The sequence below is a fragment of the Gopherus evgoodei genome, chromosome 5 (assembly GCF_007399415.2).
Source record: "Gopherus evgoodei ecotype Sinaloan lineage chromosome 5, rGopEvg1_v1.p, whole genome shotgun sequence".
NCBI lineage: Eukaryota > Metazoa > Chordata > Testudines > Testudinidae > Gopherus > Gopherus evgoodei.
The window spans coordinates 26,186,467-26,203,209 of NC_044326.1; the positions used below are offsets into that span (position 1 = coordinate 26,186,467).

Below are 16,743 nucleotides of genomic sequence, written 5' to 3' on the forward strand. Positions count from 1 at the left end.
AGAACATCAACATATCCCCCAACCTCCACTTCATCACCAGGAAGTTTTGGCTCCTGTATCCAGTGAACAGTATTTGAAAGGAACATGAAAACATAGCACCACAACTGTATTTTCTTCCCAGAACTTTTGGATTAGCACCACAAGCCAGTTGCCTCTACATAGCTAAAGGACAGGGTGCTGTGGTTTTGGAACCATGAGAGTGAGTGCTTCAGCCAGCCACCCCCACTTCTCCTGGCTTCTGCAGAGTGGCTCAGCACAGGAAGAGGCCACACACCAGGGACTGGGAACAGTAATAAACATTTGCAGTGGTCACAGGGAGAATGGAATACTGACTTTCCTCAGACAAACAAAAGAGTTCCATTTCCCTTCCCAGACCTAGGCAGGCCCTCACCCAAACCTCCAACCTACCCCTATTCTCCTTCCATGCAGCTCTTGTTTGGAAGGTGAAGGAAAGAGGGTGTGGAGAGAGGTGGTTTGGGGTCTTTGGACAATCGTAAATGTCATAAAACTGTTCTTTCTCCACCAGGTCCCCTCTTTCCCTTCCTTTTCCCCTCTGGTCCATGTGGCCCAGTGAGTGTTCAGACTAAGAAATGCACAGACACGGGGACACAGTGACTGCATATTAATAATCTGTTATAGCTTCCTCTAAATGCTTTATGATGGTTCATGTTTTTTCAATAAAATCATTTATTTATAGCTGTCTTGCTTGGGGACCAGGTCGTGGTGGAGCATGGGTGGGGGCTGGCTTCAGGCATGTATTACCGGAGCAAGAGAGGCTATTTTCAGGGAGTAAATCCTTACCAGCCTTGGATTCTGATTCCTGCTGCAGCTTGAGGTTCCTCAAGGGAGGCTTCCTCAACCGAGTCCTCCGGGTAGAGGTGCAGAATAATGTACTCCTCTTCCTCTGAGGTCCCTACTGCCTCCTCTCCCTGCCCCGATTGGCATCCGCTCGTACAGTGAGGCTAGCAGGATTGAGGAAAAGGTCATGACTTACTGTAGTCTCAGTTCACTCAGCCCTGGAGAGCACCCAGGCCATGCCACATTGGAGACATATATACGCACACCCCTCATGCATACTAGCTTTCCTGCACTATGCTGTCCTTCAGGACTGTGCTTCAGGGCTTCAGATGTGAACAATGCAGGGGGGAATACGGAACACTAATGCACATGTGCCAGGTACAGTTGCAACTGTAGACATAAATTTAGACTAATGTTCACCTGGAGGTGATGATGTGATATTTCAACTATAATCCTCAACATTACAGAATAAACCTTCAAGAGAAAAGCGTGCAAAGCCATCTTTATGTGTCAGAATGGAGCAGCAAAGGGAGGGGAGGGAACAATGTACTGTTATTTTGTCTCTGCAGTTCATCTTTTCTAAAGAATTCTTTCCATATCTTTTTTTAACTTTTGTGTCTCATGAGTTTCTGCTGGAAGAGCCCTACAAGTAGTGAAGAGAAGGATGGACATGTATCCTATTTTGAATTTACAATAAAGATTGTATTTATTGTAAAATAATGGCTTACTAAGAGAGAGAAACTTCCATACTTATCTGTGAGCATCATGTTCGAAAAATGTCTCTGTTAACCTTTTGATTTCTCTTCATTCAGAAGAAATCACAGTAAGTGAAAATACTCAAGTCAGTCTCCCTTTTATGAACAAGGCTTGATGCTGAAATCATAAAAGTGTAACAGAATCGTCCCAGCACCAGAGGTTTTATAAAAGTTTTCTTGTCTGGTAAATTTATTAATCCTTAATCTCAAGGGACTCCATAGGTACTGCATACTAGCAAAATTGCTTTTCCTCTTTCATACATTATGTATCAACTTCTGTTGGTGGAAGCAAGCTACACAGAGATCTTCTTTAGGTCTGCGGAAGAAGAGCTTTGTATAGCTCTAAAACTTGTCTCTTCCACCGACAGAAGTTGGCCCATTTAAAAGATATACCTCACCAAACTTTTCACGTCACCTGCCTGGTATCCTGGGACCAATACGGGTACAACACTGCAAACATAGAATTATGTGTGATTTTGTTCAACAAGTGTATATAAAGGGTTGTATGTACCATAATACAAATAGAATGGTCCTAGAGATTGAGTGGAAAATAACTCACTGAGGCTGGTCCAAAACCTGTTGAAGCCAATAGATAGACTCCTATTGCCTTCAGTGGGCTTTGGCCCAAATTTTTAAAGGTGTTTAGGTGTTGCAGTGCTTAGCATTGCAATGCTTAACTGAATTAGGAGCCTAAGAGCTAAGAGCCTTAATTCCATTGACTGTTTTCATCATTTAGGTTCCAGCTCAGTTATATATCAAAACATAGCATCCACACCAACTCCTGCTGAAGTAAATGGGAGTCTTTCCACTGACAACAATAGGAGTTGTATCCACACTAAGGGTTGATCTATTATAACGTTTATTTTTTGTGTTTACTTAGGAGATACGATATGATCTTACTCTAGATCACAAACTGGAATATTCACAGTTTAATTCAGGAGATCCCTTTAATGAAGATATCATTATGAATGACCAAATCATTGAGATACTGGCCTTTGAAGACTCCAAGAACATGCTTCAAGCTTTAGAAGAGTAAGAAGTCACTATTATTGGATTATACTTCATATCAACAAAATGTCTCATATGCATGATACTGAATATCTGCCCTTTAGTTCTCTCTGATAGATTCCTTTCAAACACACGTCTGCACTACCTGAAGCTAATAAAGGGGCATCCATGGTAACTAATGCAGGCATATTGTACATTGCCTTATATATAGAAATTGCAGCTCAATCTAGATCCTAGGCACATGTTTTCTGAGTCAAACACACTGTAAGGGCTTGTCTACATGGCAAGTTACACACCGCAAGCCAGGATGTGAATCTTCAGCGCACTAGTTTGCTGTGCACTGAATGGCCTCATGCACCCTACCACACGCACACTGGAGGTTGTATAGTACACTTTGATGTACTCCCATGAAACATTTAGTGTGCCTGTAGCAGGGTCCACATGACGAGTTAGTGAGGGGCAAGGTAGTGTGCGGTAGATTCACACCTTGGCTTACGGTGCCAGAACTCCCTGTGTAGGCAAAGCCCTTCATTAAGCTGCTAAAAGAACAGATCCACTACTTCTAGTCTCAGCCCCTTAAGTGTACAGTATTCACCATGCCAAAGGGCATTTTTCTGAGCACAGGAAACTGTTGTAGAGAATCTATTCTATAATTATTGAGCACGTTTTGCCTTTAGAACAGCATGGTCTTGTTCCTACACAGAAAAAGGACGTGCTCCGGGTTCATATATTTTTGTGCGGCAGTATTTCTTGGGGGAAAAATTTTGACTTTCATGCTCCTAGTGTTTCTTTAAATACCTGGATCAGAATCTAAAAAGGAACAATTTTCAGCTTTCAAAGGAAAATATTGTGTATGTGGAGTCAGAAAAGGCAGTAGTCAGCAGCTAGGAATCCTGCTTATTTTATTGAAAGGGAAGTCAGGATTATATGACAGATACACAGCTATTAAAGGTCATCTCTTTTCTCCGGCAGAACTTGAAAAAAGTCTGTTGTGAGAACAGAGTGGATTTGTTTGTGTGATCTCATGATGACCTTCCTGAAAGTCAAGTGGCAGGTAATATTCTGCAAATATAAAATAAAAATTGAATAATGTCTGTAAAAACCGAAAGCAAAGTTATGATAGTGCTGGAGTGTTGATACTTTGGCAGGGAAGGGCTCTGTTCTTTTTCTAAAAATTTGCAGAATCCTAATGAGCAGTATCATTGCCTTTCTTATGTTTTGTTTCAGACTGAAACAGAAAGTGAAGTAAATGAAGCCTTGTCTTGTGTAATGCGGTGATAATGTGGATACTTATCCCTGTAAATTGCACAGCAGTCTTGTCTGTTCTAGCTATATAGTAACTTAGATTATTTTTTCAGAAAATTGCTGTGATTGTTAAGAGTAGCAGGATGAAATATCTTTGTAGCTCATTTTAGGATTAGTATATTTCATTTGGAAATGAGAAATATTTGGCTAATTTGAAAAAAAATAGACTCTTTAATGTCTTACTCCTCAGATATAAAGTAGCTGAGAAAGGTAAATATTCTTGAAAATGGGAATATTCATGTAACTAGAACCATACAGTGGATTAAAGCCTCGGTTTGTGTACATTACTTAGAAATGTGCTATTTTAATATTCTTCTTTGGCTTAAACAAATCTTTGTCTTTGCCCTTCACCTCTTTCCTCCCAAATTATTTTTCTTATTCTCCCTTCCATTTCTATGTTTTTATAGCTGCAGTCCCTCATTTGTCTCACCCTTTTCACAACACCCTTCCCCAGGTGGACAGTTTGAATCTGTATAATTATTTTAACTGGATTTTTTATCATAGTATTTAAGAAAAGTATTTTACAACAATAGTAGAGTCATTATACTGTTCATGTAGCTAAGCTCCATTGGACCAGAGAAGGTCTTCTAAGAAGTCCTTGTGACAGGCTGTTTGGAGTGATGGTTGGTCACAGGGCAGACTATGCAGGTAAATCATGTAAGTGACTTAATACCCAATGTAACTTAGGCCTGGTCTACACGGGGCCTAAGTAGCTGAAGTTGACTTATCTTAGATCGAATTAAAATTACTTACTTTGCATCCTCCCGGTGCACCACGGCTTCCCCCATTGACTTTGTTTCTGCCTCTCGCCGAGTTGGAGTTCAGCAGTTGATGGGAGAGCGATCAGGGATCGATTTATCGCGTTTACACTACATGTGATTAAAGGATCCCTGATAGATCGATCACTACCCACCAATCTGGCAGGTAGTGTAGATGTACCCATAGGCTCCTAAGTCATGGTGGTGATTTCAAAAATGGGTTACCTAGGTTGGTGGTGGAATCTCCTTCCTTAGAGGTTTTTAAGGTCAGAATTGACAAAGTAATAGAGAAGAGGGATAGCTCAGTGGTTTGAGCATTGGCCTGCTAAACCCAGGGTTGTGAGTTCAATCCTTGAGGAGGCCATTTAGGGAACTGGGGTAAAAAACTGTCTGGGGATTGGCCTGCTTTGAGCAGGGGGTTAGACTAGATGACCTCCTGAGGTCCCTTCCAACCCTGATAGTCTGTGATTCTATGAAAATATTACCCTGCAAGTGGTGGGTGAGTTAGCGATTGATTTTTAATGCAAAGAATGCCCTCTCCTCTGAAGATCCAAACAAGAATATAATGGTTTACTCCGGCCATGATGCCTAAAATAACGGGGGAAAGGCCTGTACAAGCTAGAAGAACCAATGTGGAAAGGTTTGGTCTTCTCTTGCTGCTGTATTGGATCTCCACACTCACACACTCCATACCTGCACGCACACATCCCAGTTGATAAGCCTTCGCTTGATGGTTTGTGGATTTCCTGTCACTTTACTGTATAGAGTCTTAGAATTCTAGCATGCTTCACAAACTCTATTAACTAATTTATACAGTATATAAACTCCATTAGAATCACTTTGCTTCCCAAAAGTGCACAGCATCCCCCTCTGGGGTGAAACAGAGCATCTGCTTATAAGCACACATCAAAGAGCATAACAGGTGAGGGCCATACATGAAGAAGGCTTTCTTTGAATGAAATGGCACTGGAAACTTTAGGTTAACAGAGTGTCATTACCTAATTTGGAATTTGTCTGGACACCCAAGCTAACTTCACTGCTCTTGGGCGGATGAGAAAGGATCATACGATTTTTAATAACTCTGTCTTACATCTCATCTGAAAGACAGCACCCTTTGGCAACAGAATTCTCCTCTAATATCCTTCTGGAGCACTGGTTCAGTATCATCTCAGAGGACAGAGTGTCTCATTAATAAATCACCAACCTTGTTGCACCTGTTTTTTTCCCCAGGAGCTCTCTTATCCAAGTATCGATCCTGTCAGTGCTTGCTTACCTTATCTCTGATACTCTCACAGTGGAGAAGTTATGGCTGTTGACAATGTCCCACATCATCCTTCTATAGAATTAGTCTTACTGTCTGCAGTTGACAGTACAGACATTCTTCGTGGATTTTAGGGGATGTTTCGGAAAAGAGGGGATTTGTATGGGATTTCATTGGCTTGTTTTTAACAAAACTTCTGCTAGCTAACTAGCATTTCCCAGTGGGGAAAAAAGCAAGACAGACTTTGTATTCCCTAAAGGGAAATTATGAAAAAACTTCTTGTCAATTGCTACCAAAATAACTTCCCCAATTATTTTAGTTTAATTGCTTTTTCTCTTTAATTGTGTTCAATTTCTTTATGCATTTTCAGACAGGTATGACATATTCCATTTCTTTAATTAAAACAAGATGCCCATCAGGGCATATTGTAGCATTTTTTATCTCATGAGCTATTATTATACTTCTGTTCTATGAACTATAATCTTATATTATGATATGAAGATGGTCAAGGAAATAGAGATTTCTCTGTGACAAAAATGAACAAACTTCGACAAAATCTCATTTGGTGATAGGAAACAAACTTAGATTTTATGCTTATTACTTCTGATAGGTGCTATCTTGAGGAGGCTTCCTGTGTCTAACACATTGATCTATTCTGGAGTAAGGATCTTTTGTTTGAAATAAGTTTATTTTTAGAAGTGGCCTGTATTATCAAAGGAATCCTATGTTTTGAAAGAGAGACTGCTCCAAGTAGATAGAGAAAATTAGATTTTCCTGCCCACTTCTTTGTTTCATTTGGGGTTCAGAGGAAAAAGTGTAGTGTATATGGATATGTATGTATAGTATGTATGCGTAAATAGGACCCTGCCTTATTTCCAAGCATAACAATGTTTTTCCAATCTGCTATTGTAGTCTGGCCCTTTTACTTTGGTGCCACAGATAGCAACGCACTCCTATTTGGGCAATTATGGTTATCACCTGAATCATCATTAGTAGTAGACTGAGTGTTTGAAATACTGGGAGAAGCATTGTTATAGTGTGTCCCGTAGTACTATGTGTATGAGAAGTAAGACAGAAATTTGGAGTAGTGACATTACAAATGAGGCCTTTATATATAAATGTTTTGTAATTAGTTACTACACAGTACTGTCCATTCATGTTGTAGGTTATCCTTACTGCTGGTTGTCACCTTCTGGTAAACTTCACAAAGCAGGAAGATCTAACTTCTCTGTTCCATGGGTTGCATTGTTCTATGATACACAAGTAGTTGACGTAGATCTGGTTGTTTCTTATGGATGCTGTCTTCTAGATAACCTACTGAATGGACAGTAGCCTATTTATTAAATATTGCTGTGTTACGATTTAGTGTTGTTATCCAGACATTGAACAAGACTGTTTTGAATAACATAGACCTTACTTAGGACGGAGTATCACTGACCCAAATTGTGGCTGATACTAACAGGGAATTTATTTACCCAATTTGTAGTTACTGTGTAACTTAATTACTTTACCCGTTTTATTTTTTTTCTTGCCTTCGTGTTGTTTGCTGCCATTTGTTTGTTGATTTTTGCTTCTGTGTTGGTTAAAGTTTAGCAATGTTATGCACAGTGTAAATATTGTACAGCAATAATACAACAATAATAAAGTAATACAGCAATAATACAGTAGCTTTTAAACAGTAGCCAAATTCAAATTAGATGACAGTTTAACCTGGTCCAGCTCGTGGTTTCTAGCTGATTGCCAACTTAATTGTCCATATATGGTAGACTGAGGTGTAGTTCACCAGTCTGTTATTTACAAAGCACTTCATTTTTCTTTTCTTGCCTGGGGGTTTCTTCACTCTGTACTGATATCTTTTGCCATCTTCAGGGTATGAAGTGTCTTTGGTGTCTTTGGTCTGTGGGATGCAACCTTAAACATTCTCTTGAGGCTTTTGGTGACCAATTATAAATATCAGTGGACATCTACACAAATTAATACTAGGGTAGATAATTAAAGTGGGGCAGTCCAGTTCAAGGATGAAGATTTAAAAAGCTGAAAATAGAGCAATCTCATTTGTGTTTTACTACTGAACTGTCACAGCTGCAATTTCAATGGACTTTATACTGAAAACGAATGTCTTCTTTACGCCAAATTAAAACAAAAAACAAATTCTAGTTACTTGGGGCCTGATTCTCCACTGCTTTGTTTATTTATTTATTTGTATTATTGTAGCATCTAAGATCCCTTACGTCTTGTGTTGTCACATTGCTGCAAAGTGGGTATATAAAGCTACCAAATTAGAAGGGGAGTTTTACACCATTCTGCATATCAGTAAATGACTCTGCAAGATGTATGGCAGTGGAGGATCAGGCTGTACCTTTATAACAGGAGCTGGCAAATAGGCTGATATTCAGAATTGGGGTGAAATTCATATTCATGGCTCATGTTTTGATTAAACATGCCTAACTTTTGTGTGCATCTTATTCCCCACCCAGGGAGCCCATCTCCTGTCCAGGGAGGAAGACATGAGCTAATTGTGGGTTAGAGAGCAGTTTAACTAGATGTTTCTCAGCTCCAAGCATCTTGGGCCCAATCAAAAGTCATTGGGAATTTTGCTGTTGACTTCATTGAAAGCAGGATATAAAGGAGCAAGTGCATAGCTTTTATTCATGTGTTAATGCTATAAGATGTGTATAGGAGATGGCCTACTCTTAAGCCCAGCTCTTAGGAGTAGGGCTAAGACTCCCTGACCTAAGACTAGCTTTGTCGTTATTCCCTCCCAAAGGATGGGCTATTCAGGTAGGGCATTTGTCTTCTCAGAGGTGGACTGTACGTAGCATGAATATTAACCAGTGTGTTTTCGACTTGCCCGAAATATGTCCTACATGCATTGTATTCAGATTTGGTTCACTGATCCATTCTCTGCGTGTGTGTCTGTCTACACATGTACGCCTGTCATAATTATTCATGTTTTCCTCTCAATTTGTATTGGAATGGACTTGGTGTTTTGTTCTCAGTCTATACACAGCTGAGGAGATGGTTCAGGAGTTCATAAATGGCAGAGTTTTTTGGTCTTTTGTAACAACTATATCAAATAAGTGTGTGTTTATAAATAAACTAGGAACACTAGATCAGTGTTTATGTATGGGGACATCTTTGAAATATGGACATGTTGCAATGTCAAGAGAATAGGTTTAAGAACCAAAATTTTTTTTTTTAATATTTCATCAAGAAATTTCATAGGTACCTATCTAGTTGTACTTCATAGGTACTTACCTAGTTTGGCCTGGTGGTCTGTCATATCCTGGGCCCATTATAAAATATGCCACTAATATCGTTGTTTTACATTCTCAGTAGATCCCTTCCTGCTTATATTTCCAAGAGCTAGATCATTGGCAATGAATGCTAACAAGAGGAAGCTTAATAAACTATATGTATGTTGTAATAGTATGCTGTAGGAAATCATGTTCAGAATTGTTATAGGTCTTCTCTGCTATGTCTGAAACAGAATGAAAGGAGAGCTGAGGGGGCTGATTGCATCCTCAGTGTGATGAGTGCTGCAAAACCCCTGAAATAACCATTTTTTCAAAGGTATCTTAGAGTTTCCAACAGGTTACCCTTGCTCTGACTTTATTTAGCCTCATTTTGTACATTTTTGCCTTCCCTTGATGTAGACAAAACTCTAGTTGAATATGTCAGTTGATCCTACTCTCGGATACATGATACATATTACCAATTATCTCGGCAAATCACTAACTAATACGTATGCACTGCAGTTGATTTTCTCTCATGGCACAGGGTAATGAGGGCAATATATTGGAGGATAAGATCAAACCATTTCCTGAGAGCACTGGCAGGGAAGTCAAAAACAATTTACTCCTGTATTAGAAGTTCAATTTTTCCTTCTAAATGTAAATTTCTCACTGTACATCTCAATTTAATTTGCCACTAAGGAAATGGATTCTTTTTATCACAGAATTCAGATGGAAAGTAGGAGTAAAAGATCAGATTGTTGTTACATCTAGAGTTTGAAGTCACCAAATTAGAAATTGGAAATTTCTAAGTTAAAAATTGCTTTCAGTTTGGACACCAAAACAGAGGTACTCAAAGCTTCTGGATTTAATACATTGGAAACATTTATTATAGACAGCAATCTCTTTGGGACTGGGACAGTCTTGTTCTATGTTTGGACAATACCTAGCACAATGGGGTCCTGGCCCATGACTGGGGCTCCTAGACATTACCCCAATATAAATAATTATTAATATTTTAATACCTGCATACGAGGAGTGTGTGCGCATAAGCCCATGCAAACACACACAGCATTTTTAGCTCTGTACCCTGACTGACCATACAAACTTCATTCCTACAAAAGCTACACATTTCATCCACCACTGAAACTCAGCTATCAGAGTATGAAATGTGATAGTTGTTTAATATGTTACAGTGAAATTGCACAATGTTTATAGGGTGAAGGGAAAAATAAGTATTTGAAATTACAGGTGGCATCTGGCCAAGATTACCAGGATTAATATCCTTATTCTTCCAAAAAGTGCCATTGGATCTTTGATTGTAAGCAGTGAGAGCTCAGAGTACGTCTCATCTAAAAGCAGACACCCCTGGTAAAATAGTGCCTCTTTCTGTTGAGGTGGGACATTTGTTAGGCACCGATATGGGGGAATATTGCCACTTCTAATCAGTTCTGACAACACTTAGTGTTTTTTAGATGTCTCCCATGTAAATATTCACCCAGTGCACCCCTGCTTAGCTTGTGAGATCTGAGTGGATCATTGCAAAAGATGTAATGCTATAATATTTGTCTGTATGTGGTTTTGTTAAGCTAATCTCATCACAGGCTGATCCTGCTTCTTTTAAAAATCAATGGCAACATTCCCATTGACTTCATTGGAAGCAGGATTGTGACCTCAGCTTGCCGCAACTGCTCCATAGTTGTAGCATAACTAGTATTATTGCTAAAACTGAACTCTTTAAGCTAGCCATTTATTCATAATTCTTCATGCATATGAAATCTAAACTGACCTTTAACTGAGGGTCTATCTTAAATAATTTTTAGGGTTTTGGAGCTGTGCTTTGCCTCCTCTCCAGCTCCAGGCAAAAACCTGCAGCTCCACTGCTCCAGAGCTGCTCTGTGCTCGAGCTCCGGGCTCCGCTCCAAAGGCCTGGTTTTTAAAGAGATAAACTTACTAATTGAAACACCTTTTCTCTGTTCAGTAAGTCATAGGGAATCAAAGGATTTTCAGATTGACACCTGTTAGCACATCTATGGCTTAGTCTGTTGACATTTTTACCATGAGTCATGTAACTTTCCCATTTTTTCCTTCTAGAAGAGCATCAATTTTATCTAATAATCTCTTATCTCAGTTTGTCATCTTGTCCAAGTTATTTTTTGCTGTATACCATAAGAATTCTCTTTCTGATTTCATCAATGCCTTGCAGTATTTCAATTTTTTTTGAAGGTTTGTTCAGTCTGTGAATTTTCCAGTGAAATATGTTTGCAATAAGGAGTGGCAGATGTAACAGATTGAGGCTGGAGGATCCTCAGATAATCATAGAAGGTTTCTTAGTAACTTTATGACTGTTTTGTATTCAGTGTGTTAGGCCATGTCTACATCTAAAATTTTGCAGCGCTGGTTGTTACAGCTGTATTAGTACAGCTCTATAGGGCCAGCGCTGCAGAGTGGCCACACTTACAGCAACCAGCGCTGCAAGTGGTGTTAGATGTGGCCACACTGCAGCGCTGTTGGGCGGCTTCAAGGGGGGTTCCGGGAACGCGAGAGCAAACCGGGAAAGGAGACCAGCTTCGCCGCGGTTTGCTCTCGCGTTCCCCGAACCACCCTGCAAACCGCAGGGAAGGAGACCTACTTGCTCGGGGTTCCGGGAACGAGAGAGCAAACCAGGAAAGGAGACCAGCTTCGCCGCGGTTTGCTCTCGCGTTCCCGGAGCCACCCAGCAAACCGCAGGGAAGGAGACCTGCTTGCTCGTGGTTCCGGGAACGAGAGAGCAAACCGGGAAAGGAGACCAGCTTCGCCGCGGTTTGCTCTCGCGTTCCTGGAGCCACCCAGCAAACCGCAGGGAAGGAGACCTGCTTGCTCGTGGTTCCGGGAACGAGAGAGCAAACCGGGAAAGGAGACCAGCTTCGCCGCGGTTTGCTCTCGCGTTCCCCGAACCACCCTGCAAACCGCAGGGAAGGAGACCTGCTTGCTCGGGGTTCCGGGAACGAGAGAGCAAACCGGGAAAGGAGACCAGCTTGATTACCAGAGGCTTCCTCCTTCCACGGAGGTCAAGAAAAGCGCTGGTAAGTGTCTACATTGGATTACCAGCGCTGGATCACCAGCACTGGATCCTCTACACCCGAGACAAAACGGGAGTACGGCCAGCGCTGCAAACAGGGAGTTGCAGCGCTGGTGATGCCCTGCAGATGTGTACACCTTCAAAGTTGCAGCGCTGTAACTCCCTCACCAGCGCTGCAACTTTCTGATGTAGACAAGCCCTTAGTCTTCATCCGTGCTGAGTTTACGCTGGAGAAGCTGAAAGGATGTAAAAGATGGCTCTAAGCCATCTTCTGGAGAGAGGTAAATAGTGGTGGCCCCCAGGGGTCTGTACTGGGCCCAGTCTTCTTCAACATATTCATAAATGATTTGGAAAAAGGGGTAAACAGTGAGGTAGCAAAATTTGCAGATGATAGTGTGACCTGTGGTGCCCAGGGCAGCCCTCATTGGAAATGCCAAGGGCAGGGTAGGCTGCAAAAAGCAGAACGGATAGGGAAATCTTGGGAAAGACTGGTGGGTAACACTGAAGTTATTCTCCTCAACCAGTCACAAACTGTGCTTCTGAGCCCCCACACTCGTTATCAAGAAGCAAAAATGAAATCACACTTTATTAAATTCCAGTTCTCTGGCTCCCAATCAGCACCTAGTTCCAGTACAGGGAGAAGTTATTTTAAACTCTGCTCACATATACAGAAATGTTCTTCTGACCCCAAAGGGTCAGCCACGTCACTAGGTCAATATAGGTTTGGATCTTACCCAAAATACCACACTGCCAGCCAATCCTTTAGTGCCTAAAGAGAAAAGAAAAGAGCAAGGAGAGAGATTCATAGATCCTAGAACTGGAAGGGACCTCGAGAGGTCATTGAGTCCAGTCCCCTGACCTCATGGCAGGACCAATACTGTCTAGACCATCTCTGATAGACATTTAGCTAACCTACTCTTAAATATCTCCAGAGATGGAGATTCCGCAATCTCCCTAGGCAATTTATTCCAGTGTTTAGCCACCTTGACAGTTAGGAAGTTTTTCCTAATGTCCAACCTAAACCTCCCTTGCTGCAGTTTAAGCCCATTGCTTCTGGGCTTAAACTGCAGCAAGGGCTATCTGCAGCCTCTATCCCTAGAGGCTAAGGTGAACAAGTTTTCTCCCTCCTCCTGATGACACCCTTTTTGATACCTGAAAAGTGCTATCATGTCCCCTCTCAGTCTTCTCTTTTCCAAACTAAACAAACCCAATTCTTTCAACCTTCCTTCGTAGGTCATGTTCTCAAGATCTTTAATCATTCCTGTTGCTCTTCTCTGGACCTTCTCCAATTTCTCCACATCTTTCTTGAAATGCGGTGCCCAGAACTGGACACAATACTCCAGTTGAGGCCTAACCAGTGCAAAGTAGAGTGGAAGAATGACTTCTCGTGTCTTGCTCACAACACACCTGTTAATGCATCCCAGAATCACGTTTGCTTTTTTTGCAACAGCATCACACTGTTGACTTATATTTAGCTTGTGGTCCACTATAACCCCTAGATCCCTTTCTGCCATACTCCTTCCTAGACAGTCTCTTCCCATTTTGTATGTGTGAAACTGATTTTTCCTTCCTAAGTGGAGCACTTTGCATTTGTCTTTCTTAAGCTTCATCCTGTTTACCTCAGACCTTTTCTCCAGTTTGTCCAGATCATTTTGAATTTTGACCCTGTCCTCCAAAGCAGTTGCAATCCCTCCCAGTTTGGTATCATCTGCAAACTTAATAAGCATACTTTCCATGCCAATATCTAAGTCGTTGATGAAGATATTGAACAGAGCCGGCCCACAGACAACCTGCCAACCTGAAGCATATTCTCACCAGTAACTGCGCACTGCACCGTAGTAACTTTAACTTAGGAACCAATCCATGCAACAAACCTTGATGCCAATTCTGCCCACATATCTACACCAGTGACATCATCACAGGACCTAACCAGATCAGCCACACCATCACCGATTCATTCACCTAAACGTCCACCAATGTAATATACGCTATCATATGCCAGCTATGCCCCTCTGCTATGTACATCGGCCAAACTGGATAGTCCCTACGGAAGAGAATGAATGGACACAAATCAGGTATTAGAAATGGCAATATACAAAAACCTGTAGGAGAACACATCAACCTCCCTGACCACACTATAGCAGACCTTAAGGTGGCCATCCTGCAGCAAAAAAACTTCAGGACCAGACTTCAAAGAGAAACTGCTGAGCTTCAGTTCATCTGCAAATTTGACACCATCAGCTCAGGATTAAGCAAAGACTGTGAATGGCTTGCCAACTACAAAAGCAGTTTCTCCTCCCTTGTTTTTTGCACCTCAGCTGCTAGAAGAGGGCATCATCCTCCCTGATTGAACTAACCTCGTTATCTCTAGCCTGCTTCTTGCTTGCATATACCTGCCCCTGGAAATTTCCACTACATGCATCCAACAAAGTGGGTATTCACCCATGAAAGCTCATGCTCCGATACATCTGTTACTCTATGAGGTGCCATAGAATTCTTTTCTGCTTTTACAGATACAGACTAACACGGCTTCCCCTCTGATACAGTCAAAAATTATATCTCCCAGAAGGCTATGTATATCCATTACTATCTGTAGTTTGAATGATGAGCTCTGATTAACACCCCCCCACACACACATCTATTTTAATAGTTAATGAAATATTTCATTTTTTATCACTTTAAGCACCGTTCTTTCATGACACTGGTTGCTTTGCTTTCTTCTTTCATTAGATGCTCAGGGATATTGAAAATATCAAATGTTCAGCACTCTCTACCTCTTCACGTTTGACACCATTCTCCTATCTCAGTACCTCTCTGGCAGCACTTTAAACCTCGTGGCTATTCAAGTGAGTTAAAACACGTTTAGAACTGATATTTGCAGCAGCCTTTTCTTCGCATCTTTTCACTTTTTTATTTCCTTTCCCCTTCTTCACCTATCTCTGTGTGCTGTCCTTTACTGCACTCTTTGTCCAACAGGAACTTTGATCTCTTTCATCAATAGATTGCCATCTGCCAATTGTGTTTCATAATCTTTCGTATTTTTTGGTATGGTGAATTCGCTCAGTAAGAGGTGGGAGACCTTTTAAACATGAATAAGATGAGCAGGCAGAGTACAGAGAGTGCAAGGGATTTTGTTACACCTACCTGGATCTAGAGATGCACAGACTCTCAGGTTATGACTTTTTCTCTCAATAAATATGTACCTCAAAGTAAAGGCATGTATGACCCAAACAATTATAAACATTGCTCTTTTGGGGGACTTCACCTGAAACTACTTGCCTTATTATTTATTAAGGGTTTGTAGCTAGGTGCTAACAGTGATCTCCCTGCTGTACAAGACACAAGGGGCTAGATTGTTCTTTCTGCCCCCAGACCTGAGCAAAGGGTGACCAAACTTACTGACCCTCTTAGCTGCATAGGACAATCTTCAAAAGTTCCAGAGCCGGGGTGCGCTTTTCAGCATTGTGGGGAGGGGAGTCTTGGAGCTTCAGCCCCGTGGGTGGCACTTGATGATGCCTCTCATCAAAGTGCTAAAGCAGAGGTCTTTCTGTGCAAAGCTAACACCTGGGAGCTAAAAGGAGGGGCTACTGGGAGTAAGAGGGGGTATGTGACTCAAGCTATTGGACAGGCTGAACCTTTAAATTGAGCCCCCTCCCCCCACTCTTAGTAGGCAGCGGTCATCTCTCACAGAAGTCCCTAACCCCACCACCCTGCTGTGGGGCAGAAGCTCCAACCCCTTGCTCCCACCGTCTGGTAGATTGAAAATGATTGGGGTCTAGGGCTCTGGGAATCACAGTTTAACCGTAAAAGAGCCACGGTTTAGCCACCGCTGGGATATGGTATGTCCATGCTACCCCACGAGGAGACGAGGGAGGAGTTGTGACTCAGTTCATCCCTTGTTACCACCCTCCCCCCCATGGTGGATGACTGCGGGGTGGGGAGGAATCAATTACTTTGCTCCATTTTGTGGAGTAGCTTATTTCTTTCTCCCTCCCACTGTGTGCCTGCCCAATTGCTCTGCCTGGGGAGTCGAGATGGGAGGTACAAAGCTAAGGCTATTCCTTATCTTTTGTCTCCTACTAGTTCGGTTGCAATTTGTACTGTTGTTACTTAAAATCATATGCTAAAAAATTCTTACATTTATATTGGCATGCAGAAAAGTACAAATACAATGCATGTTATGAGTTGATGTAGAGACACTCAAATGAAAGGCATTGCACAGGCAGTCATTAAGGGGTAAAGCACTCATTGTCTGGGAAGTCTGATCTTTTTCGGTGGTTTCTTTATATTGCAAAGCAGCTACACAAAGGAAGGGTTGACACAGTGATTAAGTTTTGAAGCCATGTGATCCGAAGTGAGCAGGTTTGGGCTAAAGGGATTTCCAGGTGGGAAAGGGGTGGGGGTGTAGAATAATGTGTTGAAGAGGAGAGGGATTTCAGGAGACTTCAAGAGAGACAGAAGCTCAGCTGCCAATTTATAATAGACCTGTAATATCTTAGCTCTTGTCTCTGTAAACATGTCATTTGTGGCCGCTTCTGTTGAAGGAAACAGGACTTGTGTATCG

General features: G+C 41.6%; 1 protein-coding gene across 4 annotated transcripts in view; it reads left to right on the top strand.

Moving 5' to 3' along the window:
- The window catches only part of EVC2 (EvC ciliary complex subunit 2), a 168,353-nt gene that overhangs the window by 59,595 nt on the left and 92,015 nt on the right, over positions 1–16,743 (top strand). For all 4 annotated transcript variants that reach the window (XM_030563458.1, XM_030563460.1, XM_030563459.1 and 1 more), the window contains exon 9: positions 2,434–2,585. In XM_030563458.1, the coding sequence (XP_030419318.1) occupies positions 2,434–2,585 (152 nt within the window). The remainder of the gene's footprint in view (positions 1–2,433; positions 2,586–16,743) is intronic.